The sequence below is a fragment of the Perca fluviatilis genome, chromosome 6 (genome assembly GCF_010015445.1).
Source record: "Perca fluviatilis chromosome 6, GENO_Pfluv_1.0, whole genome shotgun sequence".
Taxonomy (NCBI): domain Eukaryota; kingdom Metazoa; phylum Chordata; class Actinopteri; order Perciformes; family Percidae; genus Perca; species Perca fluviatilis.
In genome coordinates, this window is record NC_053117.1 from 8,965,107 (window position 1) to 8,989,966 (window position 24,860).

Sequence of the window (24,860 nt, forward strand, 5' to 3'; positions counted from 1 at the left end):
CTATTTTGTGCAGAAATTCAGAAGTGAAAAGGCCCCTCACTGAAATCCAGGAACGTGATATATTTTATTGTAATTTGATCATGTCAGAATCCGGTCAGGTTGAGATCCACTCATAGACAAACAGAGGTATTATGAAGTAAAAAATATAGTTGAATATCTTAAAACATATCATAGAGCAGTGATTCCCAACCAGGGGTACTTGTACCCAGGTAGAGACGTTCTGATACCATGTCCTTCCCGATACTGATTTCGATACCTTAACTGAACCCCATTGAGTACCGATCCGATACCAGTGTGTTAACAATTTTTTTTATTTTTATATATATATATATATATATATATATATATATATATATATATATATATATTATATATACAATATATAATTGCTGTCAAAAATGTTTGGGCATTTCCGCCTTTACTTACCAGGATAGCTTAGAAATGAAAGGGGAGAGAGATGGGGAAGACATGCAGGAAGTTGCTGCAGGTCGGATTCGAACCCTGGGCCTCTGTATAGAGGAATAAATCTCTACATATGGGAACACGCTTTAATCAACTGAGCTACCCGGGCAACCAACACTACTCATTTTTGTAACGTGTGATTAACGCACGCATGTTCTGTGATGTCGCTCCATAGTTTGGGAAATCAGGAAGCTGCAGCAGTAACGATGGTGAAAGTGTTGCCAACTTAGCGACTTTCTCGCCAGATTTAGCGATTTATAAATATATTCAAATTAGGACTGTCAAAATTAACCCATTAATAACGAATCAACGCAAACTAATTTTTCTAACACGCCAAGGGAAGTCACGAAGCGATGCAGCAGTAAGATTGTAGATCCATGCTTTGTGGATGGCTAGCAGAAACCGTAAAGTGCTCCGTGGTAACATCCAAGGGATTACCAGACCTGCCGTCCGCCGTCTGGCTTGCCGCAGCAGAGTGAAGTGCATCTCCGGTCAGATCTACGAGGAGACCTGCGGTGTGCTGAAGGGAGAAAGTGATTCATGATGCCGTCACCAAACACCAAGCACGCCAAGAAGAAGACGGTGACTGCGTCCACACTGGATGTATTGTACAGTGCACGTCCAACTGCAGTTCTGGGCAAGACCCGCACTTCAATAGCATTCACACTCTACGATTGGCCAGGTGTTCATGTTTGCGGGAGGCAATGGAACCCGATTGGTTCAGGTCCTATTCCCTGACCAATCGACTATCCTAACCTTAACTACTAGGTCAATGCCTGACCTCAACCAATCAGGCTGCTTCGTAGGGCGGGTCTTGCCCAGAACTGCAGATGGATCCATAATTATGCATACGCCACACCCTGTAGGCTTAGCAGGTCAAACCTGATTCTGAATCACAAACAAAAGGCTCTTTTAAGAGCCACACACTTCATCAAAAGAGAGACTTCCTGTTCTGAGTAACAGGCATTATTACTTAGGCATACATTTTAACTAAATCAATGAACATTATAAGTAGCTCAAGACCCCAAAAAAAACAACAACAAAGAAACAGAGCTCCTTGAGCAAAAATAGATAAAGAAAAGGGTCATTTATCAACCTAATGTAGAAACCAGCGCAGATATGAGCGCAGAAATCATCTTACGACAGGCTCCACGTGTGATTCATGAAGCGTTTGTATCACACCAATCAGAGCGTAAGAATGGTCGTACATTGATAAATGCAGCGGCTGGAGACTATCGTAATTTAAATATCACGCCCCAATATATTCTCGGTTTTGAGGCCTCGCGCCTGCAATTTACTACATAGCGAGACGTAATCCGGCTAAGAAGCGGCACTTTTCAGAGGTGGAGATTGAAACCCTGATATCTCACTAACGTGTGTACTATTTGGCAGCCTGAAAACTGGTATTAAAGGCTGTAGAAAGAATGCAAAATGAAAAGAGATCACTGATGCGGTCAACAGTGTTGTAGTAAATTGGACACCAGCTGAAGTTTATTTAATTTATACACCCTTGACATATGTATGCTATAGTAATAGTAGCCTAATACAGGCTTATATTGCAATTTCTTAGGCCTATGGTGTACCTATATTTAAATAAACACACAGTAGCGGAGGTTATACAGTGTTATTTTATTTTTTATTTTTTTTCATGAGTCAGAATGAGGCAACAGAGTGAGGAAGAGCGCTTGTCCTCCGCCCCCTCGTGCTGGACCAACAAGCCGAAATAACTCGGTCAGTGGCAGAAATACGTTCACTTGTGGCCATTAATGACACTTTAAAAGAGAAACGAAAACCTGAAGAATAAATAAGTAAGTTTTTATGTATTTTACAGTAGCAGGTGTAGAAATGCTTTGTGTTTCTTTTTAAGGCTGTATAATTTTATGATTTGTAATTCCACAAGTAAGCTCCAATGCTGCAATGACTACAAAGAGAAGACAGGTGCCTTCTGTATGTTGAACTGAATTCACAATAGAGATCTATGACTGTCTGTGATGAAGATACATTAATTAATGACTCTGACATACATAACGTGATTGTTTAAAACACTAGGGTGATATCAGGTAAAATGGGCCATCAGGTAAAATGGGCCATTTAAGGTTTGGGGGTCCCAGCCCCTCTGGAATTTAGAGCCAATGACTGCAAAGGATTTCAAACTGTTGTCTTAACTGTACTTGACAAGTAACAGGTGATTTGATTGGTTTATGGTTGCTATGGTGGGCGGGGCAATAATTCAAATCAAGACTGCACCAGAAAGCTGCATGGTAAGTAGCCTGGCATACCAAATCTAACTAAACTATTATAAGGATGATAAATCTATATAAAAAAAACATGCACATAAAAAAAACTATGCTTAATATCTGTCTTGATGGCATCAATCAGAAACAATGTTGTTAGTTTGGTATATGAACATATTTTTAAAAAAAACAATGTTTTTCTTGGCGGCCCAATTTACCTTAACCCACTGAGGTAAAATGGGCAACATGGTTTCAGCTAAAATGGGCCATCATCTGTGTCACTCACAAACACACATACACGTGTTTGAGTGAGTGAGTGAGTGAGTGTATGTGTACGTACGTGCGCACACACACACACACACACACACACACACACACACACACACACAGGTTTGCGGCACTATCTTTGTGGGGACCCGTCATTGACATAATGCATTCCCTAGCCCCTTACCCTAACCTTAACCCTTGTGTTGTCCTTCGGGTCCCAGTGACCCGAAGGACAACACAGGGATTATGTACTTCCGTTTACTTTGTTGAGAATTGCTCTCTAAACAAGGGTTAATACAGCACCTTAGTTCTTGTTTGTACAGCATTTTGGTCAGCTTAAACTGTGTTTAAATGTGTTCTAGAAATAAACTTTACTTACTTACTTTACAAGAAACAGGATTTAGAGAGCAATTCTCAACAAAGTAAAGGGAAGTACATAATCCTTGTGTTGTCCTTCGGGTCACTGGGACCCGAAGGACAACACAAGGGTTAACCATCACAACTAAATGCCAAACCTTAACCCTTACCCTCACCCTAACCATAACCTAATTCTAACCCTAATCCTAAAACCAAGTCTTAACCCTCAAACAGCCCTTTAAACTTGTGGGGTCCAGCATCTTGGCCCCACAAAGCTGTCGGGACCCCACAAGTATACTGGACTCCCGGTTTTTGGGCCCCACGAATATAGTTAAACAAGAACACACACACACACACACACACACACACACACACACCACTGACATCAGTTCACTGATCTATGCTGTTCCATAATGGACTTTTTTTAATTGCACATTTGAATATGTGGGTTTGCACCCAAAATGTTTTTTTTTTTTTAATGGCACATATGAATGTTTGTTTAATGCAATTTAAATGTTATGTGGCTGTATAAGCAACTGTGTTTTAAAATTAATATTGATGATAAATTACTATTTCCCTTTGTAGTTTGACTGGCCCATTTTACCTGAACAGCTGGCCCATTTTACCTGAAACTGCTCATGCAAAAAAAGTTGGCACAGCTGATGTTTCAAGAACTGTAGGGCCTAAATAATTATATTTTATTACATAATTTCAACAAAAAATTATCAAAAACAGTCATTAGTAATCATAAAAACACAAGGAAAAGGCATATATGGTATTGTATTATTGTCCCAAACGATTTACCAAAAAGTGGCCCAATTTACCTGATATCACCCTATAAATAAAAAATGAATGTGTAAAACTATACTGTATGTCTGCCTTGGAAACAAACCTGTTGGATTAAAACCAAATGCTGCATTTAATGTCTCCTTGTAAACCGCCTATTCACTAAACTTCTCTTCCCACTAAACTTCTCGTCACGGCACGCCGAGCAAGCAGGACAACCAGAGAAGAGGCATTTGGCATGGTTTCAATGTTCTCTTGACTATGATCCTACTGTCTGGGGACATGCAATTAAACCCAGGCCCATCTACTAACCTTTCCCCGGAGGGTGCACCAACAGGTGGACTGCACGGGCGGCAACTGAGCTCCGGAGGGACGGACGTCTTTGCTGAGGTAACAGGAATTCTACACGGTGACAACACTATCCAATCAGCAAGAAAACGAGAATTCCGATTTTTTTTCAGACTGTAAGTCACGCAAGTGTAATATGGGAGCCTGTGTCTAAACCTAAGGGCATTTTCGGTGGACACTTGAACATTCGGAGTATACTGCCAAAATGTGATCTGCTAACCGACTCTAATTTAGATTTTTTAGCGTTGAGCGAAACTTGGCTGCACAGTCAAACTGGATACACCATTAGAATGTTTGGTTTTGGTTTGAATGTTGTATTATCCCCCAAGATGAATTTTAACATTGTAGTGCTGTATAACACACCATCCCATGATGTTTCATTTCTTGATAACCTAGACAAACTTTTAACTATGTAAATAGTCTCACCGAATCCATCTTTCTTGGTGATTTTAATATTAACTGGCTAGAGAAAAGCTGTAGAAAAAACTTAAAGAGGCTGCTGTCAAAACACAGTCTTCAGCAGATGATGAAAGGCCCAAGGTACGTGAATGAGTAAAACTATGATAGATCTGATAGTCATTAACAGACCCCAGCGAATCATCAGAACGTATAATCTACTAACGGGGCTCTCTGATCATAATATGACCATGACTGTCCGAAAACTCACTAAACAGCGTTTTACCAAAATTTGCGAACCAAAGTAAACCAGGGAACCAGGGTATCCCCAAAAATAAGCTGACACAAGTTGAAAATGATCTAAATAAGTTAGACTGGAATAACGTTCTAGAATCGAATGATTTAGAAAATTGTTGTAATTCCCTGATGAAAAACCTCACAAACCTGATTGGGAAATACACCTAAGACATTCAAAGGTACGCAACGAAAAGTCTCCTTCCCATGGTTGAACAATGACACTCGTCAGCTAATGAAAAAAAGAGACTATGCATTGAAAAAAATCGCTGCTCTCCAAAACAAATACCGATCTCCTCATTTTTAGATTATTGAGAAATGCAGTAGTCAGAGAACTGCGTAAAGCAAAGCCTATTTTATGCAACTGATAGAGGAATCTGAAGGAAACAGCGCATCCCTTTGGAAGCACCTCAACAGCCTTACTAAACTCAAGCCTAGTCGACAAAAAACAATAACAGAATTGGAAGTGAATGGAGTTATCAGCACTAACAATTCAGCAAATGCAAATGAATTCAATAACTTCTTTATTCAGTCAGTGGAGGAGCTTGCTGAGAATTTTGAACCAGCAACCCATCACAGACCACAAAGTCTGAGCCATCAAAGCTTTTCCAAATGAAGGAGGTCAGTCAGGAAAAAGTACATAAAATCATTAATAAACTAAATAACTAACATTTGGGATAGTGTAAGAACACACCTCATAAAAATATAGAATTACTATGTATTATTATTATAATACTAACAATAGTAGGCTATTTTAAAGGTACAATATGTAACATTTCTGCATTAAAATGTCTGAAAACTATATGGGAGTGTAATGAGATTCAAGGATTTTGGAAGGAGATTATTTTTATGATTGGTAAATTTGTTGAAGAAAATGTCCCTCTTGCACCTAAATTGTGTTTGTTTCATTTATACCCAGTAAATCTTGAGGTGAATGCAAGAAAGCGCAAACTAATTGATTTTAGTTTGCTTCAGTGCTATTGCTTTAAAATGGAAAGAGACCCAAGGACCCACCCCTAGTCAGTGGTTTAAAGAAATGACCAGCAACCTTGCCTTGGAAAAACTAAAAGACTTTTACAAAATTTGAACTCCCTTTTTGCACTACTGTAACCAAATTGATCAGACAACATCGGATGACTGAAATAGCAAATTAAACTCCACAATGTATGGCTGTGAACTGTGATATCAAAATGTATAATTTACTTATTTTATGGTTTAGTTTTGTTCTGGATGTCCTGTAATGTTTTTATTTATTTTATTATTATTTTATTCTTTGTCTATTTGTTTAGATTATTATATATATATATATATATATATTTTTTTTATATATATATGTTTTATATATATATATATATTTTTGATGTTCAAACAAAAGCCAATAAACATTTTATTGAAAAAAAAAAAGAATGTCTGAAAACGCGTTCCTGGGTAGCTCACCTGGTGGAGCAGGCGCCCATGTATGGAGGTGTGCTCCTTGGGGCAGCGGCCGCGGGTTCGGCTCCGCCCTGCGGCCCTTTGCTGCATGTCATTCCCCCTCTCTCTGCCGTTTCATGTCTTCAGCTGTCCTGTATAAATAGAGGCCTAAAATGCCCAAAAAATAATCTTTAAAAACATTAAAAGAATGTCTAAAAACGACCATACCTATGTTATATACTATTTTCCATGCCCTGAAATGAGTTTATAGTGAACTATCATAAGATCTTATTTGACTCGAGTCACAATCACTTCCCCCCCTTTGACTCAATATTATAACAGCTGGGGTTTAACAAAACGTCCCTTTCACTGAGAGAAAGTCCTCTTAATAGCCCACATTGTCGACGATCACACAATTTTTTTACATAATTTGTTTGTTTTTTTACCCGCAGCTCTTGAACACTCACTAATACCTGTTGTGGGAGGAGCCACACTACGTTTACTTCCGCAACAACTGAGCTCAGAGGGCTCGGAGTGATAAAAAAGCAAAAGAGGTATCATTCTGCCTCCTTTTTCCGCGCATTGAAACCACTGTGCGTTTATTCATTTCATGGGAAATGTGCACGTTTGGCAGTTTGCATGGGTTCTCAGGGAGAGGCAGCTTGCTCACTTTTAAATCACTCATCAACCAGGTACTTAAATAGACTCAATTAACATACACTTTACACAGACTACAATTAGGCTACAGACTCACCGAGTTAACATTGGGAATTCCAAATAAGGATAAGTGGCAAATGAGTCTATAATTTTTTTAAATACAAGAACACTCGGGTCTGGTTTGATTATGTGAACGTATGTGAACATGGTGAGGGTGAGGGCGAGGGGGGTATCTCTTTTTCTTAATGTCATTTCGTGTCTGACAGGTCTTTAGGGTCTAGACCTCTGTGCTTTATAGACGATCTTTGTTACCGGTGTCTACTTAACACAAGGTCGGTTCATGGTTCACTCTCACAAACCTAACGTGACTCAGGTTGAGACGTAGATGCTGTCTCTTAACGTGCCGTGTACCGTATTTACGCGGCTGTGTATTTTATTATGAACGGAGAGAGACTACAGTAAATAAGTGAATTCCTGGGCGGACATTAAGGGATTTACTAACATGGACGGACGCGTTTGAAACCTGACGCAATACCGCTCACCGCCTGCTACCAGCTAACTTACATTGCTAGTTAATTCTACTGTGAACCATTTGTTAGACTGATATTGCAACCTTACTGGACAACCGTTTTACTGCGTTGTGAGAGCTTAAATTGTAACTTGTTATTGGTTATTGTAGAGCTACCTCACATTGCCCCGCTGTAGCTACGAGCCACAGAGGACCGGAAGTACTTCCCTTCAAAATAAAAGTAGGTGTAAAGAAATAACTAAAGTCATTTCTGTATCTTCTGAGTTAATGTTGTGTGTATCACTATGTGTCCACTTGTGAGTGGCTAGATACTTTTTTTTTTTTTGTTATTACCCAGTTTAACACTCATAGTGCTTATGATAACTTCCTGAATAACTATCCTGATAAGCAGCATGGGCATCAGAGTAGCTGTGAGCTGCACTGTGTTGTATACCCTACTGGATGTGGTTGTCACCACTGTCATATACACACACGGATCACACTTGAGCATATTCAAAAAGGATGCCCTGAACTTTAACATCCTCCAGTCAGCATTGGACCTCTGGGGGACTGTGCTGCTCAGAGCCTCCCTCCTGCTAGGTGCCTCCATAGGGGTGTCATGGAATAGAAAAGACGGCCCACCGAGGGTCGCAAAACTCACCACCCTCATTGTCCTCCTCTGCCTGATCGTCGCCACCTACGCCCTGGCCAAGATGCTGATGCTGAGCGAGCTGGGGCCTCTGAGCCACCAGCCCTGGATCCTGAGCCTGATATGTTGGACATGTGCCTCATCTCTGGGTGTCCTCCTGCTCTGGAGACTGCTGGGGAAGGAGTCCAACTCGGCCAGCAGTCACTACAACAGCAGCAGCAGCAGCAGTGGAGGAGAACGGGGCTCCCAGGACACTGACAAGCTGGTGGAGACAGCTGGTGAGGAGGAGCAAGAGGTGGGGTGTGAGAGGAGGAAGAAGGAGAAAAAGGAGGAGGAGGAGGGAAGCCAGGAGAAGGAGAAGACCAGCTCTGGGGCTACACTGGGACGTCTGCTGCTCTACTGCAGAAAGGATGGTGGGCTGCTGTCTGTAGCCGTCCTCTTTCTCATCATCTCAGCTGTGTGTGAGTGTCTCCTTGATATAGTATTATAAACCAGTCCAGTCAAAGTGTTTAATCTTGTCTGTTACAAATGGGGCTTGGTATCGTTTAAAAATGTCGATACCAATGCCAAAACCACAGGGAAGAAGAATGGGATGCCATTCTTTTTTCTTTTTTTTCCTCCATCTTTTGATAAGTTTTGTTTAGAAAACCTTGAATCCATGTAAGACACAATGTCATCAGACACAATCCATGTCATTAGAATCAATGAATCCATGTCAATAGACACAACGTGCACGCGTGTGCAGGATAATGTTTTTTTGCGGTGATGATGGTGACGAGCTCAGACCCGCGGTAGGCGTCACGTGACCGTGGTAATGCGGTAACCTTCCCAGCCCTAGACTGGGCGCCGAGGGCATCTCTGAGTTATAGTGGCAAAATAAATCAACACATAATTGGATAACATGGCGATTTAATTTGATTTAACTTTACTAATGATGGGCTTATCGTATTGATGCAGCCACAACAGCAAAAAAAAAGAAAAGAAAGAACAGAGTTTATTTAGGCTCTTTCTCCAGAGGGGCAGCTCAGCCAATTTTGATAAATCTGTTTTTTAATTGAATTATGGGGACATCAATGTGATATAGATAGGAGATGTCAATGTGTCTGCCTGGGTGGAGTCACAGACTTTCTCTCTCCTACTGATTCCCTCGGCTGCCTTCCTCACTGCTACACATAGACTCTCCCCCCTCGTGCAGTCCTCGGTAGAAGCTGTACAGCCGCAACAAGCTATGGATGGCTCACCGCTGTATAGCTGCAAAAGCCATGGCGGGCACCAAGCCATCGCCTTAAGCGTAGGCGTTCAAAATGCACGATCAGCTAAATGACTTCATCTAGTGAAAAATCCCCCCAAAAGGTGGTCTTCAGCCTCAAAGGAGGATCTCTCTTTTGGACGATATAAGGCGAAGCTAGACAAAGGAATCTTTAGCAAGCTTTCCGGTACTTGCTGAGGTTTCTCTCTTTTTCACATCTGACTCTGCGTGGATTTTCTGAGACCTTGTTTTGGGACTTTTTCATACTTTGAAGAGAAGTTAAAGTGCAGCTGGCTATATGGTCCGCGCCTATAAATCCGGCCTTGGGTCGCGAACCAATATTTTATTTTATATAATATTTATAAATGCGCTGGAGCCCAGGCAACAATAGCCTGTATCTGTGCACGTCCCTGCAATACCGTGACTTCGATACCGGTTCCTAAACAATACTTTTTTTCAATACCAATTTTTTTTAACAAAAAGAAATTGCACCTACGTGAGCCCTGTCTCTGTGCGTAACGTAGAGTTTTTCCTGCCTGCCTCTACAACATGTAATGCTAAACGGCCAATCACAAACCTCGCTAGATCTTGGAGGATGCATGCTGCATGCTTATTGGCTCACTGATGCTGATGAGATTTACTTCTTAGGGATTGAAATTGGGCATTGAATGACGAGGCATTTTTCGATACTCGATACTTTAGAGGCAATTCGGTCGGTGTTTAAAAAGTATTGACTTTGGTACCCAGCCCTAGTTACAAAGGATTGCAACACCCATGTGGAATAGCTCAGTGTCTTGGCAATTGTGTTTAAGTACTGAGTCTATAGTTTATGACCGTGTTACTCATTCCAGATTATGCAACACTTAGCTATTGTTGCAAGTAAGTGGCGACACTTCAATGTCAAAAGTAAAACAGTGATGGGCTTTGTTTTTGTTACTGGTTGCACAGCGTTCGACTGGTCCTGACCGAATGCTTTGGTTTACATGTAGGGACCCTCATTATGCTACCCTTCAAGTGTGATGCTATTTTGAGCCTTGTTAGTGGTGTAGAAATAGTGATTTACCCTCTGCCCCGAAGGCTAGCTTCATAAGCTAATCAGTGGTATCTTGTTTCAAGCTAGATCCACATTCGATTAGCATGAAAACATATCCCAGAGAACGGTTGACTCGGTACACATATGTTATTAACCCCTAGGTTCCTAAATTTGTGCCGGAATTGTCCTTTTAAAAATGACTTCCAACAGTGTAAATTATGACCCCTTTAACAAGGGCTGCAAATAACTTTAACTTTTTATGAGTCAGCCGATTATTTTCTCAGTCAATCTTTGGGTCTGTGAACAATCAGAAAATTGAGACAAATGTCCATCTCTGGAATATTTTCACAAGGGGACTCAGAGTTTCTTATTTTCTTCCCAAAAGATAGATGTTTGTCAACTGGTTAAGTGACTTACTGTATTAATTCAGCCTTACTGTTAAACTAATTTGACGGAATTTCTGAAGTTCTTTTTAAAAACAAATATCTTATAGTTTTCACTAAGCATCTTGATAATTGATGGCATGTGGACAGCCCTTACAATATATTTTGGCCTCTCTCTCTAACCTGCAGGTGAGGCCTTCATACCGTACTACTATGGGAAAGCAATTGATAGCATTGTGGTTGACCAGAGCATGGAGCACTTCGCTAAGCCTGTGATCACGCTGTCAGTGCTGGCGGTTGCCAGGTGAGTATCAGGAGACCATCAGAAGACGTGATATGTGTCATCACTAGGCCCAAAATGGAATCTGGAGTTATTATTATTTTTTTTTTTTTTTACAGTTTCAGCAGTGATCCAGAATGGTTTTCTGCTTGTGGTGGACATGTGTTAACATTCTGAGTTTTATTTTATTTTTGAATTTGTTTAAAATTTGTCGGATATTCTGCGGAATTCTGTGTCTGCAGTTTCCGTGTGGCCCTGGTCATCAATGTGATCCTGTGGGCATTTTCAAAATAAAACAACTTTCCTTAAAGAGACCGTAATTACAGCTCACTATGAGGTGACACAGGTATTTGTTTATATCAGTGGTTCCCAAGCTTTTTCACAGCGAGGACCCCTAAACTGACACAAATTAGTCCACGGACCCCCATCTAATAGGATTTTTGCTTTTAGATGTTTTTCAATTTTGTCCACAAAAAGTGCTGTTTTTGCCACCGATAGGCTCAGGTTGTTATTCTAAGTGTCTGACAACATTATGGAAAGGATTCCGACCTTTTTTAAGAGATTAAAATCCTCTTTGTTTAACCAGAAATAGCTCAGAAATTGCTATCGCCAAACCCACCAGACTCCATTAAAAAAAAAAAAAAACATACATTTGAGCTAGGGCTGAACGATTTTTGAAAATAATCTAATTGCGATTTATTTAAAAAATATTGCGATTGCGATTCGATATGCGATTATTTTTTAAGCTCTTTGTCTTCTGTATTAGTCAACAAAAACTAGCAATAAATCATTGTATAGTATGAACTTCACAAGATTAGATAGATTAAACAAGCTGTTCTTTCCTGGAGGCCAGGCCTGTATGTGATGGTGAAATTAGGTGATGCGTGAATTTATATGAATGACCTCTTTTATTTAACTACTTCAATCCCAGTAGTATATTGAGCACTGACCAAGCCTGGTGGAAACATTCATATGAAAGTCAGAAATAAATCACACTAAAGTGCAGATTCCAGAAATATAAAAACAAATGTGGCTTTACAACACTTAGTAGTATTTAGATTATTTAATTATTATTTACATAGACATATGTAAACATGTGGATTGCATTTTTTAAACACTTTGAACTTTACTAGACAGTTAAATAAGTAAAATATATACATCGGTGTATTTTCTTTAACAGCGCACAGAGAGGAGCTGCCTCCAGCCCCTCCCCTCCCTCATGAAGTTGCGCGTGTCGCTGCATGACAGCGTCAACGACGCTGTACTAGCTCAGCGAGGCTATCGTTACGTGTAGTAGCATGCTGGTGTTGCCGTGGGATTAGCTAACTTTACTAATAAAACCGTTGAAACACCGTGGCCACGCTGCTGTGACAGCTCCCGAACGTCATTTATCAGAGTCTGGTTGTTATACCCTCTCGCGCGCAGTCTTCTCCCGCTCCATATCTTTATAATGGAGCTAACCGGAGCTAACCGCTAATCAGAGCTAATCGTTGCTAACCGAGCCTTCAGTTCTGCGTGCCTGTATTCATTAACTGCATGTGTGGACTGGAGCCCGAATAAAACCCTTAAAAGTTTTAAACTACAACTCAGAGTTGTTTGAATGACAGAAATCTGCTTAAGGTACGGCGTACCGTTAGCGTGCTAAATTGATGCTTTCTCTGCGGACTACGGAGTGCGGACTGATTTGCTCTCGTGAGTCAGTGACCAAATCGCAGCCTTTGCGATTAGGAAATCGCGTTTTAACATATCGCGATATTATCGCAAATGCAATTAATCGTTCAGCCCTAATTTGAGCCAACATATTTTTACATGTAAATCGGTGAATTGTGTGGGGTTTTTTTTCAACCAAAACTGGAGTTCTGATGGTTGGAAAAGTGGAAAGATGAACCACACAGGCGTTATAATAGTTTTATTTTTTCGTCTGTCTACTTTGAATGAAGCGTTTTATGATGATAAAGTTACTGTTTATTTACATAAATAGAGTAAGTCGTGGCTTTAGCGATAGCAATTTCGCAGATTTTTTTATGTTTGAAAAAGGGATCTTTTAAACAGAAAGGTCAACATCCTGGGCGCCCGGGTATCTCAGTTGGTAGAGCGTGTGCCCACATGTAGTGATTTATTCCTTGACGCAGAGGACCAGAGTTTGAATCTGATCTGTGGCGATTTCCTGCATGTCTATGTCATCTAAGCTGTCCTGGTGAATAAAGGTGGAAATGCCCCAAAAAAAATTATCTGAAAAAAAGACATCCTTAGAAATCCTTTCCATAATGTTGTCAGACACTTAGAATAATAATCTGAGTCTGTCAGTGGCAAAACGAGCACTTTAGCGGACGTAAACTGAAGATGTGCAATTTCCCATTTATGTTACATTGCAGCATTTTTCGCTGACTGCCAACTGCAGTGATCTTGCTTACTGGACCAATGTCAAATAGGCCGGGAGCCAGGTCCACTCCTCAGGTTTTTTGCTACCTTTTTTCACTATTATTTCCTATTATCTTATACCTTGGGCCATCACAAGTTGATAACGACAACCCCCAACTCGGCCCTGTTTGGTCTCAGGGGCCAAAAAACACCCTTTTTGGGAAAAGCTTTTGGCGGAATGATGTAATTGTGAATATTAAGGTACTGCAGCTACATAAATGGTCATATAACCCTAAAATGTTGCATTGTGTATCTTGACACAGCAGAAAAAAGATTCTGGGGATTTTTGCCTTTTTGCTGTCAAATATCACCCTCAACATACCCCAAAAGACAAAAAAATGTCTGTCCGCCTGACAAATTGTCATCAAAAGTGATCATTTTCAAGCATTTTATTATAGACAGCACTGCCTCAAATGTACATGGAAAAACTTCCCAAGTTTATAAGCTTCAATTTAAGTCCAAGATGACCTTTCTATCTAGAGGATTACAGCTAGTATAACCAAAGTTCTCCACTGTACCTCAAATCGGAGAAAACAGAACTTTCAAGCATTACCATTCCATATGGGATTAAGCATATTTTTTGCATATGAACAATATCTTAAACAAGAGTTGAGACTTGACTTATGTACTGCTATACTATATGAAGTGAATTGCATGAAAAGTGAGTAATGTTATGCCCCTAGGTGGACTGGGGTCAGGGTGCAACCTAGGGTACAATCACACAAAATCAATTAACCAAATGTGATATTTATTAAAGTCCACAAAGTCCTCGCAACACAAGGGATAAAGATGACTTGGATCTTTTTGCTGCTTATCCATGCTGTACTAGTATTGTGTATTAGTGTAGAATATAAACTCTCAATCATCATCACTTTTTTTGCAGAATTGTGTTCATTGTCTTTTGAAAATGTTGGAGGTGGAGATTGTGCAACTTAAAAAGTGTGTTTCCTGTTGTAATTGTAATAGTTAAATAATTATCTTAAGTATGTTTTTCAAATGTTCTAATGAAGGATTTGTGCAATTGAGAAATATAATTATCTCTTACACGTATGTTATAATAAAAAAAATATGTATGTATGTATATATGTGTATATATATATATATATATATGTATATATATATATATATATATATATATATGTATATATGTATATATATTATATATATATATATATATATATGTATATATATATATATATGTATATATATATATATATATATATGTATATATATATATATATATATATATATATATATGTTATATATATATATATATATATATATATATGTATATATATATGTATATATATGTATATATGTATATATATATGTATTTATATAATAGAGTATAATTTATGTATATATTTATATATTTTTTTAATATATTTATATATATATATATATATATATATATATATACAGTGCCTTGCAAAGTATTCGCCCCCTTGAACTTTTTCGACCTTTTGCCACATTTCGGCCCTCAAACATAAAGATATAAAACTGTAATTTTTGTGAAGAATCAACAACAAGTGGGACACAATCATGAAGTGGAACGAATTTATTGGATATTTCAAACCTTTTATAACAAATAAAAAACTGAAATATTGAGGGCAAAATTATTCAGCCCCTTAAGTTAATACTTTGTTAAGCCACCTTTTGCTGATTACAGCTGTAAGTCGCTTAGGTATGTCTCTATCAGTTTTGCACATCGAGACTGACATTTTGCCCATTCCTCCTTGCAAAACAGCTCGAGCTCAGTGAGGTTGGATGGAGAGCGTTTGAACAGCAGTTTTCAGTTCTTTCCACAGATTCTCGATTGGATTCAGGTCTGGACTTTGACTTGGCCATTCTAACACCTGGATATGTTTATTTGTGAACCATTCCATTGTAGATTTTGCTTTTATGTTTTGGATCATTGTCTTGTTGGAAGACAAACTCCTCGCCCACTCTCAGGTCTTTGCAGACTCCATCAGGTTTTCTTCCAGAATGGTCCTTTATTTGGCTCCATCCATCTTCCCATCAATTTTAACCATCTTCCCTGTCCCTGCTGAAGAAAAAGCAGGCCCAAACCATGATGCTGCCACCACCATGTTTGACAGTGGGATGGTGTGTGTTCAGGGTGATGAGCTGTGTTGTTATTTGCCAAACATAACGCTTTGCATTGTTGCCAAAAAGTTTGATTTTGGTTTCATCTGACCACAGCACCTTCTTCCACATGTTTGGTGTGTCTCCCAGGTGGCTTTTGGCAAACTTTTAAACGACACTTTTATGGATATCTTTAAGAAATGGCTTTCTTCTTGCCACTCTTCCATAAAGGCCAGATTTGTGCAGTATACCGACTGATTGTTGTCCTATGGACAGAGTCTCCCACCTCAGCTGTAGATCTCGCAGTTCATCCAGACTGATCATGGGCCTCTTGGCTGCATCTCTGATCAGTCTTCTCATTGTATGAGCTGAAAGTTTAGAGGGACGGGCTGGTCTTCGTAGATTTGTAGTGGTCTGATACTCCTTCCATTTCAATATTATCGCTTGCACAGTGCTCCTTGGGATGTTTAAAGCTTGGGAAATCTTTTTGTATCCAACCGGCTTTAAACTTCTCCACAACAGTATCTCGGACCTGCCTGGTGTGTTCCTTGTTCTTCATGATGCTCTCTCATGCCTTTACACGGACCTCTGAGACTATCACAGAGCAGGTGCATTTATACTGAGACTTGATTACACACAGCTGGATTCTATTTATCATCATTAGTCATTTAGGGTCAACATTGGATCATTCAGAGATCCCCACTGAACTCTGGAGAGAGTTTGCCGCACTGAAAGTAAGGGGCTGAATAATTTTGCACTCCACCTTTCAGTTTTATTTTGTTAAAAAGTTTGAATAGCCAATGAATCCCTCGTTCCACTTCATAATTGGGACCCAATTTGTTGTTGATCCTTCACAAAATACACATTTTATATCTTATTGTTTGAGGCCTGAATGTATAAAGAATCGAACCTATTCATAATACTCAAACACAATGAATCATCATCATATACATACATGACATATGACATAACAGAGAGAGAGAGAGAGAAGAGAAAACAGAGAAGAAGACAGAGACAGAGAAGAAAGATGAGAGAGAAAAGAGAGCAGAGAGAGAGAGAGACAGAGAGAAAAAAAAAAAAAAAAAACACACACACACACAGCAGAGAGACACACACAGAAGAGAGAGAGAAATAGTATATATATAAGGGGTGTGTATATATAGTGGTGTAAATAGAAAAATAAGAGAGAGTAAATAATAATAAATATAAAGAAAAAAGTATGGACACATAAATGAAATATAAATGGAATAGTGAGAACTAAGAAAAAAAATACAAACTAACACAAAAACTAAACGCCTTCCTTAAGCAAAATCACAAGAGAAAAACCCCATTGAATGAAAGAAATGAGGTGGAATGGAAAGGAGGATGAGGCTCCTGGACATGCTGGTTGACCCTTGTGGTATGACTGACAACCTTAGTAAAGCCCTCTCTCTCTAGCACATACGCAGCAGAGAAGGACAACACAAGTGGATGGAAGGATATGGATGGAGTAATGAAAAAGTGGACACAAAGGGGGTGGATGGTAATGGTGGACAGTGGAGTATGGGGAAATGGATGAAAAAAGGGAAGAGGGAGGAAGGGATGCTTTAAAAAAAGAGTTGTCAAAAAATGTTTGCATTTCAGACGGCCGACACGAACACACACACCTATCAACTCGATAATAAAGCCATAAAGTAGGCGATCTTTCAACTCAGGATAGGATTGGAGATGAAAAGTTTTAACTGACGCATAACTGCGATCAGCTTCGTGGGTGCTCCGTATTGGCGGAGCACCAACTGTATCGGTGCCTATGCCCAGCAACCCGTTCGACCGGTTCGACCCAGAGGTGAACTGCCCCCCGCTCCCGCCTCCCCTTTCCCCTTCTCACACAGCTTCTCTGTGCACGGTACCTTCTCAGCAAGCAGAGGAACCAAATTGGCCGATTTCCCACATGGTGAAATGATAGATAATACAGTAGAAAACCTCTTCGATGGATTGTGCTCGTGCCGCCCCCCATGTGTCATGAAAAAATGCCGCCCCGGGCGGCTGCTCGCTTCGCCCGTGCCAAAAAACGGTACTGAAGAGCTGAAATGTGTTCAGGTGAATAATCTTCAGCCAGCTGGTTGATGTTGATTAGTCTATCTCCCATGTCAAAGATGATGTTGACAGTTGATGACTTGGCATAATACAGGGGGATGAAGAAAAAGGCTTTGGCCCTGGCCCTAACTGTTTGGAGGGGGGGGGAAGTGTGGGGTGATACAGGTTGGCAGGATGGGGACCACCACCCCCCCCCCCCGTTCTTCAAAGAGTGGAGGGGGAGGGGGGGCCGACCTTAGCCCAGCACCGCCAGCCATCCCGGAAAGCGGGAGGAGAGGGGGGCACAAAGGCCGCGCCGCCCCCCGGCACGCACCGGCCCGCCCCTTGTTGTCCCCACCGCAGGAAAATAGGAAGCCCCGCCCCCCCCCCCCGTCCCCCCCCCCCCCCCCCCGCCGCCCCTAAAGAAGCAAAACAGGAAAGGGCCAAAGGGGGAGCGGCCCGGCGCCCCCCCCCCCTCCCCTTGGCAAGTCCCCAAAGGCCCCCCCAATGCCCGCTGAGCGGCCCCGGAAAAAAGGGAACGGCCGGGGGGGGGCTCCCTCCCATCCACCGCGCCCAGAGAGCCAGAAAGAAATAAAGGAGGGGGCGCCTTGCTTTCTTTCTGTTTGAAAACAACCCCAAAAACCAGCCCAAAAAAAAAAGAAACAATAAACACCAACAACACACCCCCCCCAAGAACAAGGGGAAGAAAAGTGAGCCTTTCCAAGCATCTTAGACCATGTGGTTGATTCCTTTTGCTGTGGTGTTTAACGTGAAAAAGGGGTAAGGGGGGGAAAGAAAGAGAGAGGGGAAAGGAGACAAAGAAAGGCGAAAGAACCACTGGGTGGGGGCAGAACAGGAAGGGAAAGAGAAAAGGAACGAAAAGACACACCCCGGTCCGGCTTCGGAGTCTCACCCCCCCCTTTGGCGCCACCAGCAGCTGTCAGGAGGGGGAACCCACCCTGCCTTAAAGGGACAGAGACAGGGGGGTTGAGTTAAAAGAAGGCACCACTGTTTAGACTTACCCGCGGAGGAACCGCCCTTTTAAGAACAAGGAAGGGGAAAAGGGCGAAAAACATTAATAAAAAAAGGGGAGGAAAACCGGCCCAAAAAGGGGCATTGGCCACGGGCCACAAAGACACAAAAAAATAACATAGGAACATAGGGGCAAGGAGAAAAAAAAAAGGAGAAAGGTAACCCATAAAAAGTACAAAGGCACACCCCCCCCCCCCCCCCCTCCCCCCCTTCCCACCAACTCACCCGCCCACCCCCTCCCTCGCACAAAAGCAAACACAAGGCGACGCAACACCCCCACCACCCCCCATAAAGCCAGAAAGGCAGAACCCTGGCTTAGAAACGCAGGCAGGGGGAAAAATAACTTTTGAAACCACGCCAATACTCTCTCCCCCTCGCCCGGTGTTTTTCTCTACACCACTGTCCCCGCCCCTTCCGCAGAACAGACCCCACCCCAAGGGGCCCCACCATATCACCCCCCCCAGGACACCCCAACCCAGGTGGGCGCCCCCCCCCCAACCTTCAGCACACCCCCCCCCCTGCACCACCACCCCAACACTAACCTCCACCACCCTCCCCTGGGGGACGCCCAGCCAGCACCCTGAATGGTGCCTTCAGGGCTTCCTCTCCGGTGTGCCCTCACCGGAACACCACAGCGACAACTACAAGGAAATGTGGGTGAGTGAACCAGTAGCCACAAACTAAAAAAACAAAAAAAAAAATAAAAAAATAAATTTATATATTTAAAAAAACAATTAAACCAAAGCACACTAAACAAGACATTGACATTAAAATAAAGAAAAAAAGGACCACAGCACCCACAAAAGAAGAAGAGGGAGCCCCCAAACAAAGGGGGGGAAGCCCCACCCACGCGAGCAAGGGGGGCTTTCCCCCCCCCCACAACCAACACCCCCCCCCCCCCTCCCAAAGCAAACCCTTGAGCAAAAATGGCAACACCAGAAACCAAACCACAAGAAGATAATAAACACATTTAAACAACTTATAAAAACACCACCAATTACAACTTACAAGGAAGATTCCACAACCTCTTAGTTAACTTTTTTAAGAACATTAAGCAATTCCCGCTTTCTATTTTCCTTACCCTCTTTAAACCAAAGCCAAACCAAATTACTTATTAAAACAACTTCTATATAAAATTTTATCAAAACTTACCACAAACAGAACATAGAACATTTTTTGAACAGATAATGGATCACTATAAAATAGAACTATATAAATTACTCCTGGTGTGGGAAATTCACACACATCAGTGTGCATCAAGTGCAACGTCAGAACCATTTCCTTCTTTTCACATCCAATATCCAACTAAACTCCAACTTTTGGTTTTTGGTGTCGTCCCTCCACGCCCTACTTGCTCCTTGCAGGTGGTTGCATATTGCAAACTTGTTATCTTCTGCACACACGCTGAAGAATTTCCAAACAGCTGACATGTTGCAGGTTAATTCACGAGGTTCCCTACATGTGCGAGAATAGCGCGGACACGCGCTTCACACCGCGAGCGGGTACGCGCTACACACGGTGGAAAAGTTGAGAGAAAGGGAAAAGGGACTGTGCTGTCGCGTCTGTGTGTGCCTGCATCCTTGAGAACTGTAACTCGTATAACTTATGTTGTCAGTTAATTGTAGCATTGACCGGCATGAAATCGGCAATGTCAGACTGGCCGAGCACGTGAAAACCGGCCAATTCCGGTCACCGGCCGGTCAATCGGTGCATCTCTAGATTTTTATCTAACTTACTAATACAGTAGCTGTATGTTACACTTTGGGCATCAATAGGATCTCTGTGTGTTTTTCAGATCTCAGAGCTTGCTTTAGAGGTTGCTATCCTCTACTATGGCGGCCACCTTGTAATAACCGGTCAGATGAGTAGTGGTTCCTTGATATCTTTTTTCATATACATGCTCGAACTGGGAGAATGTCTTCAGGTGTTTCATCGGTTTTATTAAAATAATTTTCATTATGTGTGCATGAAGACACTTAACCCCTAAACCAAAGTCACGTGTGGTTTACTTTATAGAATATTGCATCGGTGTACACGGGCCTCATGCAGGGAGTTGGAGCTGCTGAGAAGGTTTTCGAGTACCTGGACAGGGAACCCAAACACCCAGCTGATGGCACAGAGGCTCCAGACACATGCACCGGTGTGGTGGAATTTAAAGACATCAAGTTTGCCTATCCAACACGCCCTGAGACTGAAATTCTCAAGGTTTGTTCTCAGGGATCTTGCTGCCATCATGTGTTGATAAACTGTACAACTCTTTGGCTCCCGGTACCAGAGTCGGCGCGGGGGGGGGGGGCATGTCATGTCACTCCTAGTCTCCCATTGCCAGACCTATATCCACAGCGCTGTGGAGTAAGGTCTGGCTACATCACAAATACATTCCAGTATAGGTGAAAAACGCTCTGGGTTGTTTGCATTTCTTTAAACCAATCACAATTGTCTTGGGCAGCGTTAATAGTGCGTTCCATTTGCCTATGAAGCCAAAGCTGGGAATGGAGTCACACTCCAGTTGAACACGTTTCCATTTACAAATTGGATTTTCACTGTTTTCATTAGCTCTAGCCAGGTTAGCCGTTGTTAGCAATGCCAGTATATAACCGTATTAATTCAATTTTATTTATAGTATCAAATCATAGCATGAGTTATCTCAAGACACTTCACAGATAGAGTAGGTCTAGACCACACTATAATTTTCAAAGACCCAACAATTCCAGTAATTCCCCCAAGAGCAAACTTCCTTTCAGCAAGAAACCTCGGACAGACCCAGGCTCTTGGTAGGCGGTGTCTGACGGTGCTGGTTGGGGGTGTGATGAACAGTGGAAATTATAGTCACAAGGAAGATAATGGAACTATGATTAGAAATAGTAGTTGTAGTAGTTCATGGCGTAGCAGGGCCTAGCAGGGCATAGCAGGGCATAGCAGGACGTAGCAGGGCATAGCCGGGCATAGCAGGGCGTAGCAGGACGTAGCAGGACGTAGCCGTTTTTTGTGTATACAAACAGAGTAACAACATTGTCCACAGATAGAATATGGACAGCGCTGCGTGTAAGACTGATTTAGTGAGACACAAATAAAACAGAAGTGTCAGGAATACAGTTCTGCGGGAATCAATCACCGCAGCAATTTTTATATTATTTGAAAATAATAATAGTTATATTTGAAGATAATTCATGTGTGAATATAAGCAACAGTTGCCCTAGCCTCGAAACCCCCTAATTTCTTTACTATATTTCAACTTTGTGATGTGTTTTGCAGGGAGTGTCATTCACTTTGCGGCCTGGGGAGGTGACCGCCCTCGTGGGTCCTTCAGGCAGTGGAAAGAGCTCCTGCGTGAGTCTGCTGGAAAACTTCTACCTTCCTCAGCAAGGCCAAGTGCTGCTGGATGGAAAGCCCATTCACACCTTCCAGCACGACTACCTCCACTCCAAGGTCAGACCACATCAGTGGGATTGATGGAGTTCAACATTAAGGACAGAATGTGTTCTTTTAAAGTGTAATACTTATTACTTAATACTTAATGCATATTCTTTATTTGTCTTATTGTCAACAAATCAAACAAATGAAAAGACCAACACTAATAATGTGTAAGTCTGACTCAGTACTTTCCAACTTTCCTTCCCTGTTTGTGGCACTCAAATCCAAACCAAGATTGTGGTTCCCATCAGAAATTTCTGCCTTTAATCACTGGGACAGCTTAGATATGAAAGGGGAGAGAGAAGACATGTATAAATATTGCCACAGGTCAGATTCAAATCCTGGTCCTCTGCGTCGAGGAATAAACCTCTACATATGGGCACGCGCTCTACCAACTGTGCTTACCGGGTGCCCGAACTGATGGGTTTTTAATAGTTTTTGGACAACAGAACTCTATGGCACAGAGAAATAAGATATATCAGACTTTTGCTACATACTATACTTGTTACTGGGATCAATTCATTGTTGGTTAAGGTCTTTCACACATAAAACCATCCATTTGTTATTTTGTTTCTGCAGGTAGCTCTTGTTGGCCAAGAGCCTGTGCTGTTTGCGCGGACGGTCGAGGAGAACATCACCTATGGCCTGACTGACGTCCCAATGGAGACTGTGGTGCAGGCTGCCATCGAGGCGAATGCTCACGATTTTATCACCTCCCTCTCTACAGGCTATGGAACAAGTAATTATTATTCATATGTGTTCGTTTAGAGGTCAGACGTCGATGTATTAGTAAAGAAAAAGATAGATAAGCCAAGACACCCAGTCATTAATCATTAAAAAAAATTATATTAAATAAGATTTTAATATTGCCCTCATACTAGCTTTCCCGCTGCTTTAAATCTCAGTTAGTTTTTAGACTCAATGGGATCTTGTCCCCAATTAACATCTCAATTATTATGTTTGTTTTGGAAGAGTACTGTGGGTTTTATGAAAAGGAAATGGAGCTAACTGTTATCTGTGCTGTTCATAAAGATGAAGTCATGCAGCAGAATTACTGCTCATTTTTATTCACCAGATGTTGGAGAGAAAGGCACCCAGTTGTCAGGGGGGCAGAAACAAAGGGTGGCCATTGCAAGAGCTCTCATCCGCAACCCTCGTGTTCTTATCCTGGACGAGGCGACCAGCGCCCTAGATGCAGAGAGTGAACACATTGTGAGTGAAAGGCTACGTTAATGAACTTTTGAATGTGTCAGAGAGCTGCTGATTCATCTCAGTGATCATTTTGTTAATCTCTGATATATCTGCTGCAGGTTCAGAAGGCTCTAAACAACATCATGCAGGAGCGCACGGTGTTGGTGATCGCCCATCGGCTCAGCACTGTGGAGAAGGCAGACAACATCATTGTGATTGACAGGGGCCATGTGGCTGAACAGGGGTCTCACAGTCAGCTGATCGCCAGTGGGGGGCTATACTACAAGCTGGTGCAGAGGCAAGTCCTGGGCATCGAGACAGGGGCAGAGGTCCTCAACAAACCCGAAAAACTCAGCTGGAAGTCTGATGGTGGAAGGCAGAGGAGAAGGCAAAGCAGCAGTGGCAGTGGCAGTGAGTCTGAACACAATTTGCGCTACTGAGAATGAACTGCAGGGTGTGGTAATGGGATTGGACTGTTGGAAGGGTTGATTATTTCTGGATATTCTGGGATTCAAACCATATGTACTGTAGAAACTATTTGTGCAGAAATTCAGAAGTGTAAAGTTCCCTCACTGAAATCCAGGAGCGTGATATATTTTATTGTAATTTGATCATGTCAGAATCCGGTCAGGTTGAGATCCACTCATAGACAAACTGAGAGGTACTATGAAGTAAAAAATATAGTTGAATATCTTAAAACATATCATAGAGCAGTGATTCCCAACCAGGGGTACTTGTACCCAGGTAACGTAGTGAATTAACAAGATAAATATGGTCTGTGATGTCGCTCCATAGTTTGGGAAATCAGGAAGCTAAGCAGTAACGATGGTGAAAGTGTTGCCAACTTGGCGACTTTCTCGCTAGATTTAGCGACTTATAAATATATTCAAATTAGGGCTGTCCCTCCCTCTTTAAAATTATATGTGTGTGTGTGTGTGTGTGTGTGTGTGTGTGTGTGTGTGTGTGTGTGTGTGTGTGTGTGTGTGTGTGTGTGTGTGTGTGTGTGTGTGTGTGTGTGTGTGTGTGTGTGTGTGTGTGTGTGTGTGTGTAGTTTGAATATATGGAATGGAACTTGAATATATGGAATGAAACTGAATGAATCTTGAAAGTCTGAATATAATATAAGATAATATATATATATATATATATATATATATATATATATATATATATATATATAACATATAAACATGAAGTACACTTTAACACCTGAACACTACATGTTGCAGTTATGTAAGTCAATGGATAAATGGTTTAAACATTCAGCTTCACTCCAAGTAGTAGTAGTCTAGTAGGCTAGCATTAATTAGTATGATTGCTGACCAAACCAACCTTAATATTGGCAA

General features: G+C 41.5%; 1 protein-coding gene across 1 annotated transcript; it reads left to right on the top strand.

The window, feature by feature from the left end:
• Positions 1–7,179: 7,179 nt before the first annotated feature.
• On the top strand, positions 7,180–24,257 carry LOC120560490 (ATP-binding cassette sub-family B member 9-like). The gene is made up of 10 exons (XM_039803062.1): positions 7,180–8,832; positions 11,226–11,340; positions 11,559–11,583; positions 19,330–19,566; positions 20,705–20,833; positions 20,926–21,114; positions 22,165–22,338; positions 22,903–23,062; positions 23,399–23,535; positions 23,634–24,257. Exons 1-10 carry the CDS (start codon positions 8,136–8,138, stop codon positions 23,952–23,954), a joined length of 2,184 nt encoding a protein of 727 aa, XP_039658996.1. The 5' UTR covers positions 7,180–8,135; the 3' UTR covers positions 23,955–24,257.
• The last annotated feature ends 603 nt before the right edge of the window (positions 24,258–24,860 follow it).

Coding starts and splice junctions, on each gene's coding strand:
- LOC120560490 (XM_039803062.1), top strand. CDS start 8,136: ATGGGCATCAGAGTAGCTGTGAGCTGCACTGTGTTGTATACCCTACTG. Junction 11,341..11,558: donor TCAGTGCTGGCGGTTGCCAG/GTGAGTATCAGG, acceptor CTGTGTCTGCAG/TTTCCGTGTGGCCCTGGTCA. Junction 11,584..19,329: donor GTGTGGCCCTGGTCATCAAT/GTGATCCTGTGG, acceptor CCCCTTCCGCAG/AACAGACCCCACCCCAAGGG.